The 15,257-nt window shown below is 39.4% G+C and overlaps 1 protein-coding gene across 3 annotated transcripts in view; it reads left to right on the forward strand.

Annotated features, from left to right (window-relative positions):
* CALCR (calcitonin receptor) overlaps positions 1-13,050 on the forward strand; it is a 169,852-nt gene extending 156,802 nt beyond the window's left edge. For all 3 annotated transcript variants that reach the window (XM_065831269.2, XM_071805125.1, XM_065831268.2), the window contains exons 12-13: positions 914-955; positions 8,285-13,050. In XM_065831269.2, coding sequence (XP_065687341.1) covers positions 914-955; positions 8,285-8,506 — 264 coding nt within the window. In that variant the 3' untranslated portion in view covers positions 8,507-13,050. The remainder of the gene's footprint in view (positions 1-913; positions 956-8,284) is intronic.
* The last annotated feature ends 2,207 nt before the right edge of the window (positions 13,051-15,257 follow it).

The following is a 15,257-nucleotide window of genomic DNA, read 5'->3' on the forward strand; positions in this document are numbered from 1 at the left end:
ACTTTGGTATTGCCATTTTCCCCTCAGTTTCATAAACTGCCATGCTTTTAGTTTATACTAACTGCTTTAAGTAATTTAAAATGAAGGCATTTGGCTCCCAGTGATGCTATGTAATGCTGTTTTAATAAGAGTGGGTGCAGTTTAGAACATGGACTAGTGTAACTACATGACTATGAATGGCAGGTTCTGTGTGTGAGAGTCTTCTTTGATTAATTTCATACTTTCTCTCCTCGTGTTCCTGCCTTGGCCCTGTTTAATCTTGTAGCAGTAGTGAAATATGGTCTGAGCATCTGTGGTAATAATTAGCTTTAAGACATTTAGGACCAAGGTATGGTCTGCAATTGCTGTTATTTTTTCCTGCCCCCCTATTTTCTAATTCACCTGTTGTGTTTGGGGTTTTTTCTTCTTTTTCGGACCACTTATACTACTTTTCACATACTCTCCACCCATTATGATTCTCCATGTGCAAGTTCATTTATCCTGGCACACAGGTCAATTTAAAGCCTTCCTGGGTCAGCTGGTTTCTCCTTGGCCAACACTTTAAAATGAGTGGCAGCATGTAGGACACAATTACTCTGCCATCTTTTCAGAAACGTCAGTAACTGTGGTATCGTACTCGACTGTAAGCATTTAGTTTTCCTTCTCTGGGCCCTTTGTAGAAAAAGAACTTAACAGGCAAAATAGATAATCTATAAATGCTAGTAGTATAGAAGAAAATGGCAAAACATTGAAAAGAAAAAAAATCAGTGTAATAACATAACTGTGAAATGGCAGGGAAGTTATGTGAAGTGTCTGTGATGCAGAGGAAGTGGACTTGAGTTTTTATCTTGTATCCATCAAGCCCAAATTTCCAAACAACAACAACAAAATTATATATTCTGATATTTAACTATTTTCTTTTCCTGTCTCTTAGGGCTTACTTGTGGCAACTATATTCTGCTTCTTCAATGGTGAGGTAAGCTTGTAAAATACAGCAAATGAAAAGAACTTGAAAAATAGTCACTTTGTTGGTCATTGATGCAGAAATGAAGCAGGTCGTGCTAGAAAATTTGAAACCACACAGAGTCACTCTTTACTGTCTGTATATAAGCAGCAGTGTGCATTTTTGAAAGTTCTGTGCAGAGCGTGACTTCAATACCTCTGAGCAAATGAATTAGGAGTGTTAACATTACAAAGCAGAGGGCACCAAATGAGGTACAGGCATGAGCGTCTCCCTACACCTTCTGCAATTTTGAGACAGAGATCTAAGTAGAGGAGACAAATGTTCTACCTCTCTTCCCTCTCTGGAATAGTGGGAAGAACCGCAGTGCCCCATAAGAAATAGTGGCCATCTTGGAAGGTCTGTCCTGTAAACAGAACCGTGGCAGATGCCATCCCCGCTAGCACTGACACAGCAGAGGAGCCTGGAGGAGTGTGATTACTTGAACTTCTTTGAGGATTGGTGCTGGCCTTTCTAAGGTCAGTGTTTCTCACATAGTAATTGAGAAAGAAAAATACCCTTGAGTCAAAGATGTCTTCCATTCTCTTAGAGCTGGATCAATATTTTATATGCCTACAGATGATTTTAGGTCCACTTCACTACATCTTTTTTTTACAAAAAAAATAGCAGGTTAAAATATGTCAAGAATCATCTAAATTCCTTCAGCAAGCCATTTACCAAAAATCGTTAGCAGAAAAATGCTATTTCAATACCTCAGGAGCATTCAACTGTAGCAACATAAAACACTACATCTTAGAAAAGCTAGAAAGTCTGTTTAAAGGTTATTTTTTAATCTAGCACAGATTAATTAGATACAGAGGAAGCTTTGTGATGCTAACATTCAGTATGTTGCCCTAAAGAGATAATAGTGCTTCTGTTTATCCCTGTATATTATTAGAAAGCAGTAAATTCCCAGTAATGATGTGACCATGCTGAAGTTTTGATAGTGACTTGCTTAAAGTTGTTATTGATAAGGTGCTACTGGCTGTTTTACTAACTCTTGGGATGGAAGAGAGTATTAAATTCTGCTACCACTCATCAGCATCTCTATTAATTTGCTTCTGGTTAGCCTGCTGCATAAATGTGCAGAGAAATGAAACAGGAGAAAAGACGAGAGGCCTCCCCCTGTAATTTTGCAGCGTGACTTCTCAGTAGAATAAAAGAGAAAGACAAAATATGGGCAGTTAATGACACCAGAACCTAATGTGAAATGACAGCTGTAAAGATCAACACTACAGAAATTCATGCTTTCATGGGTCCAACTAAACAAAGTTGGAGAGATGTACAACACTTTTTCCTACCACATTTCTATCCCTGGTATCTGCAGGCTACTACTGCATTTCTCCTTCTCCCTTAGTGTCATCGCTTCCTAGGTACAGTCCAGTCTCCATGCCCTGGAAACACAGAAAGTCTTCTGATTCTCTCTGGTAGGGAAGACCTGGCATGGAGAAAGAAGAGACCAGCCATGCAATTTTTGAACTCACATATCAAAGACTGCATGGCTATGTACAGGCAGAGCTCCAATGTCTTTCACTTGCCTCCAAACAGCGTGTTACCTGCAAATTCCTGGTCTTGAACATTGCCTTCTTCATTCTCCCGAGTGCCAGCTTCAATTTTTTTCAGATTAGATTTTGCAAAATATATTTGCTCAACGTTTTATAGCTTTAGGACAAAAGGTCAATTACTCTGTAATTCTCCAGCTCTAATGAGAACATATGGATTTGTGCTGCAGCAATGCTAAAAATGAGGAAAGCCAGCAAGAAAATGCGCTGAAAATGTGAAGTATCTTAAAGGCTATTTTTCTTTAGATGTGTTTCATCAGATAGCTCTAATTCCAAAGCACTTTTGGCAATGCCACAATGTCAGAAAAGTATATTCATCTTTACAAGTCCAATAATACAATTTGCAACTTACCCAATAATTAATATATCTGGAGCTTCTGCTTGCCAATGACATGCAGACCACATAATTTAATTCAAAATTAGATTGCAGGTTATGAATGGGTTTATCTGTCACATGGACTAACCTACAGTGTGAAGGCAGAATACTAAAACCACATTCCAGAAACAAAAATTAGTCTAAAATAAATGCACATCTCTTTTTGTTGTTGTTGTTCATTACGTATTATATTACATTTAGAATCCAGAATAAATATAATTGGACTAACAAAATATACTACATTCTGACATGATATTCAGGTGTCCAACCTCAGAGACGTACTACACCTTGTGGACTTCTGCGCTGGTTGGGCTGCTGTTAGGAAGTGGCAATAGCAGCCAGTCATTCCTTACATGGACTGGAGATGCATGGTCTAGATCCAAATCTTGAATAACAACAGTAGTGACCAAGCCCCTAGTTGCCTTGGAAAACCACCTTTTCCTTGTGAAAGGCTCTCACCTGGATATCTACTTTTGATACCTGAATTGTCAGCAAGCCATCACTGAGAGTACACATCTAGAAGGATGGTGTCCAAAATGAGACAAAAATGAACTGGATATTGAAATGAGGTTTCCATTTTTTTACTCTGTTGTTCCCATAAGTAATCACATGGATGGCTTAACTAACTCTGTGTGGCTCCAGACTGCATGTAGGATTAATGACTCCTTGGTTCAGTGGCTGATCAGAAACCTTCATCAGTGTCAGGCAGCAAGAACAAACAACCACGGGGATTTAGGTTTTTCAGACAGGTTGAGTGTGATTTTTGTTGGTGCTTGGGTAACTTTATAACATGACACCCATTTTTAAAATTATATCTACCTCAAACTTGCAGACTGTCTAACATGCACAATGGCTGGGATGCTGAGAAACCCTCTCATTATTTTCTCATACAAAATGTAATTTACCAAACAATAAGTTTTTTTAGAATTTCCCATTAAGGTGGGCAGAAAGCCAAGGACGACACCTCTCATACAGACTCGCGACAGTTTAGTGCTACTCACATCAGCACATTACCAAGAATCAACTACTAGAGTAGTTGTGTTGGGCTGTGCCAGAAAAGAAGATGAAAGAATTATGATCCCTTTCCTCCAAATCCTATTTATTCCTGCAGTTACACAAGGTGCGGGTGTATAGCACAAAATATATAGAGGAGCAGCAACAGATGCCAAGGTGGCATTAAGTACTTTCAAAGGAAGCACTGATCTGAGTTTGGCAGGCCAAGAGAATTAAATTGAGATAATCTCCCCTAGTCTTTTGCTGTGTGTAGTAGGACATAGACCAAAGCCACAGTATGGTCTTCAGTCATGGTAGGAGATTGTTTCCAAGCTGCTGTGTACCTCTGCTGCCATAGAGGTCAAGATTATTTCTCATGAGAAAATTCAGTGTGGGGCAAGGAAATTAGTTTTATTACCATAGGAGCCTGGATGCTCTAGGCTTTACTTTTTCCTACTGGAATATTTAACTTCAAGGCTGAAATACATGACATTCAGCCAGGACAAATAATGCTAAACTCAGTACCTCCTGGCTGTTTTATATTGCATTCATCGCCTACTACATCACCAACCTCACTTTAGTATCATGAGCCCATCTACAGAAAGAAATGTAAAAATAGTAATAAGGAGCTGTAGCGCTGCCTGCATTCATGTGGAAGAACACATAAACAACAGATTTGGTTTGGACTTTCAAAATGACAGATCTGGTGCATTTTCATATGAAATCTCAGTGTCCAGCAACACTACAGTTTTTCTGTCCAACAACAACAGTGTTGTACAGATGATACAAGGTCTCTGCAATAGTCTGCTCACCAGACCATATTTCCAGGCCTGAAATTGCTTCTAGACTGCAAGGTTGGCCAACAAAATGGAAAGTCTGCTAGAAGAAAACCAGTCATATATCTTGTGTGCCAGAAACTCGTGAATGGGTAACAGAAAATAGAAAATCTTCTTAGTCCTGAAGAGCAGAGTAAATAAACTCAGGCTCTTCATTTCTTTAGAGTTTACTTTCTTGCATCTGCTATCACAGAGGAAAACGTGGCAGGTATCACCCTGACCCTCCCTGTCCCCAGAAGCCTCCCTGGTCATTAATATGTTATGTCTGTTCATGTGATTTTCAGTAATGTTGCTTACACATTTATACCCCATGCATGAACAGTTTTATTTGGCACTGAGTTATCATCATATGAGATCCTTGGAATCATGGCAAAAATCTAGATTAACGCATTGTTTTACTGAAGTGCAGCAGCTTGTACTATCCATCATCTATTTGTGGTCAGATTCCTGTACTGGCCAGCAGTTCAGTGGAGAATAAAAACACAGCTGCTTTGACCTCATGCTCTCACTGCTCTGTGGAACCTTTTAAACCTGGCTATACCTGGCACTTCTAATCATGGGCTGAACTGGAAGGGATGTGCCTGTTCTCTCCCTGACTGTATATAAAACATAGGAGTCACTCCCTTCTGAGAATGAGCCTGTAAGCTCCTCACAGCAGGATTTATATAACTCAGTGACACTGTTCTTCCCTCTTCAGTTAACCGTGTTATCTCTAGACCTGTGATTGCCCTGGTGGCCCATCAGTTTACAATTCAACCGAGGGCAGTTTGAGAGCTCAGTAGGAGCTCATCACCTTCACAGTGACTCTTCTCCTCATGCAAAAGTCCTGGTGTCTCTGCAGGGGACAGGGGTCTAGGAGAGGAACACAAGGCTGTAAGAGCATGTTCTTGCTACTTTCACTAAATACACTGAGATTATTCTGAATGGATGAACAGATGTGAAGTGCAAACACACTCAGTACTTACGGACAGAGGTGATGGCCAGAGTTGCACAGTGGCTACAGTTGGTAATGACCTTGATGGCAGTGTCAGAGCCACGGCTGCAGGCACACAGAGCTGCTGTGCCCACCCAAGGTTTCTGCATTGTCCTTGTTGTGGCTGGCCGTAGGTCACAGGAACTGCTGCCCCAGAGTGACACTGGGGAAAGTCACTGACTTAATCCTTCTGAAGATTTCTTCTTTCAGTCCCTCCTATAGTTTCTAGGGTTGCTAAGCTAAAATATTCATACTGTAACATCAAAAGGCAATCTTAAAGTGACTAAAATCTTTACAGGGTTTACCTTATGTGTAATATTTCTGTATCATGTACTACAACTGCGTTGTTCTTTCATGCAGTAATTCTTTCTCACTAGTAAACTTTGGTGATGGTGTGATATTAAATATCCTTCCATGCAGCCATTTCACTTTAAATCTCAATATTAGCATAATAAGATTTGCTCACAGCCCCAGTAATTAAAGTTCCATTGTAACCATATGCCTTTTCTGTGCTTGATACCTAATTATCATACACTCAGCCATTTGTTTTCTTTATGTCTTAGGAGAAGGTGAACAGGAATACATATAATCAGATGAAAAGAACTCTTAACTACTTTGTCTTAAGCGAAACAATAGCAAAGAAGAGTTAGTATTGGAAACTGGGCGTGGATATAGTTTTCAGTTAGTTTTAAAGGATTAGTCCAGCAAATGTTTGTTTACTCAAGAAAGGAGTCAGACCAAAGTCAGTGCAACTACTTGCATGAGTAAGGATTTATGGCATGAATCCTCATACCTTGGCTTGCATCTTGGATTAAAAATAAAAAGCCAAAGCAATTGAAATATCCACTCTTGGCATGCTGCAGTCATGCTGTACACTCAGTAAGAGTCTCAGGTTCACAGCAATTCCTTATGAAGCCTTGTCCTTACGTGACATGAAACTGCTTTCTTCCAGGCAGCTGTGGGTGGTGAGTAGAGAACTTTTTGCTATATACATATTAATAGAGTGATTAGATTTGTGGAGACTTGGGAAATATTAAAGTCATTCAGATTTAGCTATGTGAATCAAAGATACTGTTCTGCAGAGAGTGACTTCAGACTGCTCTCTGAGCAAAAATGACATACAACATCCACCTGAACAGGAGCACAGAATTTCCAGGACACTATAGTGGTCACAGTGCCTCACCTGCACCTGCCATCCTCTGGTGGTCATTAACAGCAGATTATTACAGGAAACTGCTCCAGTTCTCACATTTTACTGGCTGGAATAGTTGAGCTCAAGGGTCAGAGCCACGGTTTGCCCACACCCTGCCATTGGGAAGGAGCTAGAGAGTGCCAGCATGCCTGAACATGCAGCTGGAGAAGGGCTTCTTACTCTCTGGCAGGACTCAATAGTTTAAAGGTATATCCTAGAGCTGTATATCACATCACTCTTAATGTAAATGCTGAATAAAATATTTTATTCCTAGAAGATGAATGTTGAAAGGTTGAAATTCTCTAGTACACAGAGGCCAGTGCTGGGGGTTTTTGCCAGCACAGAACCTCTTCTTAAATTACCAGAACAAAATCTGCTTTGCTGTACTAATCCTCCAACTCTTTTTCTCTAAAAAATTAGGCCTGTCAAGCTTTTGAAGTGTGCTTACACTTTGCCAATCATGGACAGTTTTACTCAAGGTTAAGTTTCTTCGGGGATCACAATGCATTAGCCATTCCAGGGGCAATGATCCAGCTGTAGCATCAGATGGGTTTTAAACCCCATCCCTCTTGTCTCTTCTACCACAGCACCCTACTGTGTTCCTGTGCAGCAATCTGTTCCACATTTACCTTTTACAGGAACAGCTAACCCATACCTGCTCTTCATAAGCAACAACAACTGCAGAAACTCTAATTGCTGCCATAGAGCAGGCAGGGACAGAGTTAAGGCCAAGAGAAGAGCAACTGCTTCTGCTTCTGGAGCTGGGAGTGGAGGGGAGAAGAAAGGCAGACTGAACCTGATGGAACTAGGCCTGGAGCTTTCTCTTTCTCTCTTTCTCTTTCTTTCTCTTTCTCTTTCTCTTTCTCTTTCTCTTTCTCTTTCTCTTTCTCTTTCTCTTTCTCTCTCCTTTCTCTTTCTCTTATCTTTCTTCCTCTTCCTCTTTCTCTTTCTTTCTCTTGCTCCTTTTCTTCTTTTTCTTCTTTTTCTTCTTTTTCTTATTTTTCTTATTTTTTCTTATTCTTTTTCTTCTTTTCTTTTTTCATTTTCCTTTTCTTCCTTTTTTCTTCATTTTGTCTTTGTTTTCTTTCTCCTCTTTTTCTTTTTCTTTTTCTTTTTCTTTTTCTTTTTCTTTTTCTTTTTCTTTTTCTTTTTCTTTTTCTTTTTCTTTTTCTTTTTCTTTTTCTTTCTTTTTCTTTTTTCTTTTTCTTTCTTTTTCTCATTTTTCTTTTTTCCTTTTTTCTTTTTTCTTTCTTTCTCTTCCTCCTCTTCTTTTTTCTTTTTTTTTTTTTTAATTTCCTGAAGCAAATTTTAAAATTGCTACAATTATAGGGGTTTCGATTGTGCTTCACCCTAAGCATGTGTTTCTTTCACAGGTACAAGGAGCTTTGAAGAGGCAATGGACACAGTACAAAACCCAGTGGGGCCAAAGGCGTCGAGAACACTGTTCCACACGATCTACCTCCTATACTGCAACGTCAATCACAGAGGTCCCCGTTTACCTGTACCATCATGATTCCAACAATGAACAGTTAAATGGAAGATACTTAGAGGACTCTGAACTCGTTGCATTAAAATCTGGAGAGACATCTGCCTAGCTCAGCAGCAGCCATTACTAACTCATCATTTACATTCTGCTTGTGAACAAAGTGGGGAAAAGGGTGGGAGCCACAATGAAAGGGCATGACCAGGTGAAAGGACCCGTCATATTCAAACCACATCAGCCTCTGACAGTGATGGCATAGAGACAGTCTGACACAGACCTGGGAACAGGTTTTCTCCCTGTGTGCTGCAGCAGGGAGTGAACATGAACCTGCCCACCAGGCTCTGTTGTCTCCACCTCTCCTGATACCAGCTGTATGAAGTGACCATGCAACAGGTAGTAACAGTATCAGGTATTCCATAGCAAATAGAAAAGAAAGAACCAGTACCTGGCAACTGGAAACTTTCAGCAGTTTTTGCTTTCAGAACTTTTCTTTAACTCTAGCTTTTGAACTTTCAACGTTCAAAAGATTTAACTGGCTTGGAGTCTTTTATTTTCCCCTTTTAATGAGCTTGATGACTGCTTCAAAGATTTTGCACATTGCAAGAAAAATCAGAAAAATAGAAAAAGAGTCACTCCAAAGTATTCCAGTTCTGATGCTCTCCAAAGGATATTATCAACCCATTAGCAGGAGCATAAAGCAAATGATGGTGAAATAGTAATTGCATACCAAGATCTCAAACACCCTCAAAGAAACAGTTCAGTATTGTAAAGCAGCATCACACAAGTACTCAAGGCATCTCAAACTAGTTTTTGTTTAACAAAGCTAGTAGTAAAAGAATATTTATTTATAGGCAAAAATGTCACCCTATTACTTTGCCCAGAAACTCATCATGAAGGCACAATTCTTTCACTCTGAATAAACTGTGCAGTTTGTTTGGAAATTATGTTTTTCTTTAATAGCTATTTTGAGATGAACGCTAGATGAATGCTTGTCTCTGTTATAAAAGTATGATCATGGCAGTAAAGAATCCCAGGTAAGAAGTAAGAAACTAATGTCTTAGCACAGGAAGCATCTATTTTTAGAATCTGGTTGCTGCTCTGAGTCCCTAATTGTTGAAAGTGATGGTTTCAAATGTCAGTCTGTCATCAGGATAATATGATGAATATACAGTTTTGTGAGTAACAAGGACTTCTTATCACACGTTCAAATCAGCATTAGAGTCTCTGATTAATGAGGCAGAAATCAGGTCAGGGAGAAGCTGATTTGAAGTTAGAAGTTACAGTACTGTCACTGCAAAAGTTCTGCAAACCACAAAAGAAATAAAATAGATTAATTTCCCATATGAACAGTACATTCTACATTCTAGCAGTAAAGAATCTGCAAGCAGCAAGACTGGTGCCAAGGAATTTTTGCAGGCCTGTGACTCTTACGGAGTTTTATGCATAAAATGTCTAATGAATATAATGTAACTCCTTCTTGCGTATCTCTGAAAAAATGTCCAACACATTTTCCACTCCTTTGCCTTCAGCTGAGATGTGCATGGAGTATTGCAAATGCTAGCAACTTCAAGGTACTCACCACGGTCTTTAACTTTGAAGGAAGCTGGAAAGGTACCAGTCCCCTTTATTTTCTCTGCTAAATACCCTTGCATTTGATACTTCAACTCCAGACCAAGCAGGAAGACATGGCTAAAGGGGGAGGCAGCTGCAAGTGTCAGTGGTGATGCTTGCTCATACGAAATGTCTGAATACCTGTCCTGGGAGCTGTAAAAATACTGCCCTGCATGGCAGGTGAATGGGGAGAGGCAGAATACCATCTTCTACACTGCAGTTGCATTCATCTGAGAGTTCTGCTGGTGTAAAATTTCTTCCTTTCCTTCATTTGTTTGCTACAGTTCCATCCATAATCATTTTTTTTTCCTTAGCACTGAAAAAGGTACTTAAAATATCATGGGTTATAATAGTCTTAAATCTAGATCTTGTCAGGTGATAAAGGAGAAGAGAAAAACTGAAATAAGGCACTTGAGCTAAATGTCATGTTTTTTGAGGCAACTTTGGAGCCTGCAGACAGAGGACCTAATCCTGCAGAACTGTGAAGGAAAGGCGGCAGGACGGTCTGTATACCACAGGGTAAAACACTTTAGAGAGTCCCATAGAAAGAGCTAGTCCTGCCATAAACCTTGATAATCTATTTCAGATTCTATTGAAATTAGCAGACAAATCCCTGTTGACTTAGATGAGAAGTGAAAAACTCTCTTCAGTATTCATGAATGACATGCAATATAGTTCAGTGTAGACCTTGAAAACCAAAGACAATTTTGTCCTTAGCAATTTGAAACCATTTTTAGTTTTGTGTTCAGTCAGGTGTCACTTTTCTTTCACTGACTCAGCTAGACACCAAGCTTTATCCTTCACTTGTAAATTTTAAATAGAGGTCCCTTGTCTGTGTCTACCTACATGAGTAGCCATCTCACTAGAAAAGTCCCTTCCAGGAATGAGATAATGAGGAATAGGTGTAAACCCATTACTATGAGAGGGGACCAAATTCCCACTGTTGCCTTGCAGGGAAGAAGTTTGCTCTGTTTGTGTCACTGGCACATGCACAGAGCCACTGTGCTCCACCAAAGCTTCCTCCCCATTGGGAGGAGTGAGCTGCTGGGACTGCCTCCATAGAACGGGAGGAGCCAGGAAACAAGAACTAACTGTCCACCATGATGCGGTTCATTGCATGATTAATCCAGTGGAACGTTTGCAAGAAAATATGATCCTGTGCATTCCTTCAAGCCACATACCTGTTTATCAGACTTCAAGGAATATGAAGGCACTTATTTTTTCAGACAACAGTATTTCATGTATCCTTATTTCTACTTTTACCAGTGAAAAATGGGAAGTGGAGGATTTATTATAGTTATTAAACACAATAATGTGGCTCTGCTATGAATTCTGTATTTCTGAATAGCTTTGGTGCACACCACACTTTGCTGGAGAACTCCAGAAGGCATTCTTAGTTTCTAAAGACACAAACGAGCTGATTGTAAAAGAAGTGTACATAGTACAGCGAGTTTAATAATGAACATGTTGGTTTTAGTAATGTACATGTTTACAACATGTAAGTATGAGTTGTTTTACAGTCTATTATGCTCATGTGGATGTACAAAAAGGAAATGCTTTGCCATCATAGTGGTTGTTTTCGTTCTTCACTAATTACATTGCTCTGTTCAGTAGAGTGCTCTTCTGAAGAGCCAAATTCAGGATCTGGGGTTTAGGATTTTGGTTTGAGCTTCAGGTGGTGGAAATACTGTATGGTTATGTCAGTCCCTGTGGCAGCTTTGGTTTCACTGCAGTGATGATAATTTAGAGCCACTAAAAATTTGATTGAACATCATACATACTGAGTTTAGGGTTGGCATCACCCTTGGGCTTTGCAGGAAATGCTGGTTTTGTAGAGCCTTAGTAATTTCTACTGAAAATATTTTCCAATGAAAAATGCTATTTTTCTTCATCTCAAGATGGTTTGAAATGTTGTCATTGCATACATAAGATGAATTTCACCTCTCTGCTTTATAAACAGTACCATACACTAGTGACAGCAATATCGGAAACTCTAATGTGACCTCAATAATTACAATGTCTTGGCAGTAGGGTGTTTTGTCTCTAATACATTTCACAGGAACAGAAGAAATGCATAATTAATGTATCAGTGTATCAAAAAATAGGAAAGGAAGTGACAGTTGAATCAGTGCATTGAAGGTGTATTTTAAGAGGAAACCAACCTTGCATTAATCAACTCTGCAGTACCAATTTCCCCTCATACACCACACCTGACAAATGAAAACCCAGTTCAGTGAACATTCACTCTGGCAGATGGGTTTGTGCAGTTGCTTTGTTTGAGCAACTATATCAGGAAGATGCTGGTGTTTGTTCTTTACTAGGTACAGAAACACAGCACAAATTAAAAGACTTGTTGTGGTATGGGATGCCAAAAGTAAGTCTTCTTTTTAATTTTATTTACTTAATAAATATGTTATAGCTGAAATAGAACAGTAACAAATGTAGAACAGACAATTTTCTCTGTATAAAAATTCTTAGCAATAGTGCTATCTTAATTAGATATCTGCCAATATTGCCATTAAAAAGTGCTCATGTGTTTATAATGTAGCAACTTAACTTTGTTTTGGGATAAAACCAACCATGCAAATGTGGCAAATTTTTGTCCCCTTTTCCTGAATCATCCTCCATCTTTTGCCAACCTTACTAAACAAAATCTGAGCCATTTTTCAAAGATGCAAATCCTAAACACTAACAATGTGGGGATATTTGCATTTCCAGTGCTTGGAATTTTAAAAGTCAGACGTGTCTTCATGAAGCTAAATATACACAGTTATTTGATTACTGCTCAAAAATATGAGCATTTGTAAACTAAAGGTCATTTGCATCAAAATACAAGTTGATCCCAAGCCGATGAGACTCTGCAGCATGTGAGGATGCTCTCTTTGCCTTCTGGCAGCATAGAGAGCCTAAGCTCAACCACTTGCAATTTGGACTCAATGCTAAACACGTGGAGGGGAAATGTTCGTGCCAAACCAGGAATTCTGAGCTCCTGGGGCAGCTGTATCATTGCGGTGTACCATTGTCCTTGCTCCAGCAATACCTGTTTCAGAGGGACTTGGCTAAAGGAAAGTGTGAATCCTACGCAGAAAATGTCATCAGCCAACAGTGAGGGAAAGTCAGACCTCCAGCTTGAAATAACAGCAGGGAGGAAGAACAGGATCAGCTCCTTGGTCAACTCTCTAGTGAAGTTCAAGTCTTTGGTCAGCCCTGGGATTTTGGATGGTGCCAGTTATGCTGCTTTGACTCCTATAGTTCTGTGGTAGTTGTAGTAATAAAGGTACCTGCAAGGATTAATTTCAATGTATCCTTTTTATGACCTGGAGATTTTTCTGTGCAGCACAAAATTTTGCAGGTACTTCCAGATGAATCACAAATCTATATTTAAGCACTCCTTTACTGAGTTCTCAGACCATATCAAGAAAATAAAGTATTTCTCAGAATCTCAGGTATAGATCAGTATATTTCTCTCAGCCTAATAAAGGGCAGCTGTTTTAATCAGCAAAATTAAGTGTTGAGAAGGTTATAATTATTGAGGATGTGAAACTGCTGCATAAAAAGAAAGCATCATGGTAAGACTAACCAGAGTGTTGTATCTGAGTGTTATAAAACACAAATAGACACAGTATTAGGGATGATTTAGACCTCGTTCATCTGCCTTGGCAGAGGGACCATTTAGATGACCTGTCGAACTCCTGTCAAGATGTATTTTCTATGATTTTATAGCAACAGAGATGGGCACTGTGTTCTGCTGGGCCAGGAAGGTACTTAACTCTCACTGTATGCCATTTGAGATTTTCTTCATAGCCCAGTTTCAGACTCTCGCAAGCCTACCTTTAAAAGAAGAAAAAAAAAAAAAAAGAGAAAAATTATCTTCAGTCAATTTTTAAAGGACATCATATGCCTACACTGATTTTAAGAATCTGGTTCCTTTTCTGTCACTGTGAGCAAATGCAACTTTGAGAAGTGCCTCCAGGAGGTTACTTTCTGTAATATCTAATGTGCAGCAGTGTGACTAGATGCAATTCCTCCACTCCCAATTACAGGTGAGGTTAGTTTACCTGAATATGGTCAAGGGGATACAGCTCCCTCCCTCATCTGCCCTGCATTTCTCCCCACCTCAGTGTCACCAGCACAAGAAGTGTTTACTCCCCCATGTGTGCATCCTACGCATTTTCAGGAGGAACATTTCTCTTTTACGTTTTGCACCCTGTGTGTCTTGCTGTTGATCCAGGATGTAATCACTGAAAGCCAGACTGGAAAGTATGCATTTTATTCCAAACCAGTTCATGGAATTCAGGTGTTTGGCCAACATCCTTTAAAAAAAAAAAAAAATACAGAACTAGAATTATGAAATGGTAGGTGCAGATTTAGAACTAAATTAGGGATTAAAGTTTGAACACAAAGATCAAGTATCTTTAGAAGCAGAATAACACTACCTTTCTCATTTTGACAGAATGTAATCCTGGAATCTAAAAAAAAAAAAACAAAAAACATCTAAAAGCTCTTGAGAAGTTGAACTTTAGATAAAAGGTACAAAAAAGAAAACATCTGGAAATTCAAGATAGCATACATGCATATGTATATATATTATATATATGAATATATATACACTGAATTTTTATAAGAACTTTGTTCAGGTGGAGAGTGACCCAGAGTCCCCACAAAATGGACAAAGTAGAAGTCATCAGTGGGAGAAACTGTGGGGCAGAGAAGTTATGTAGCCTCTTTTATCTACCTTAATGCTTCCTGGGGACTCCATATGAAGCACAGGCAACCAGGTTCACCCATCTGCCCACTCCCACACCAGATGGGTTCATGATGGGTTCCTGATGGGAACCACTGGGCCAAGGGGTGTGCTGCATTGTATTTCTCAGCTTACTAAAACAACACTGAGCTGATGAAAGGGGCTGACTGGGAGGTGAGCAGAAATAACCTTTTTGCCAGCTGCATGGCTGCTCTCCAACAGGTAACCTCATTCATGTCACCAGCATAAGACCCACTGTTGTGGAGAAGACTGACCAGAGACCAGAGAGCTCCTTGCAATGGATAATGTCTTATTTCACTGTACTCTGTGTAACACAGTAATTCTCACTGACTTCAGCAGTGTGGCTAAGGGCAGGATTTCTCCCTCTCTGACTTTAGAGGTTAGCTAAATATCTAGCAAACTTTGAAAACACTTGGTGAAATACAGTCTCACCTTCGGTTTAACATGAAAGAACTCAATTAATCTCTATTAGCCTACCTATAGGCTG

The sequence above is a fragment of the Patagioenas fasciata genome, chromosome 2, assembly GCF_037038585.1.
Source record: "Patagioenas fasciata isolate bPatFas1 chromosome 2, bPatFas1.hap1, whole genome shotgun sequence".
In the NCBI taxonomy this organism is placed as follows: Eukaryota; Metazoa; Chordata; class Aves; order Columbiformes; family Columbidae; genus Patagioenas; species Patagioenas fasciata.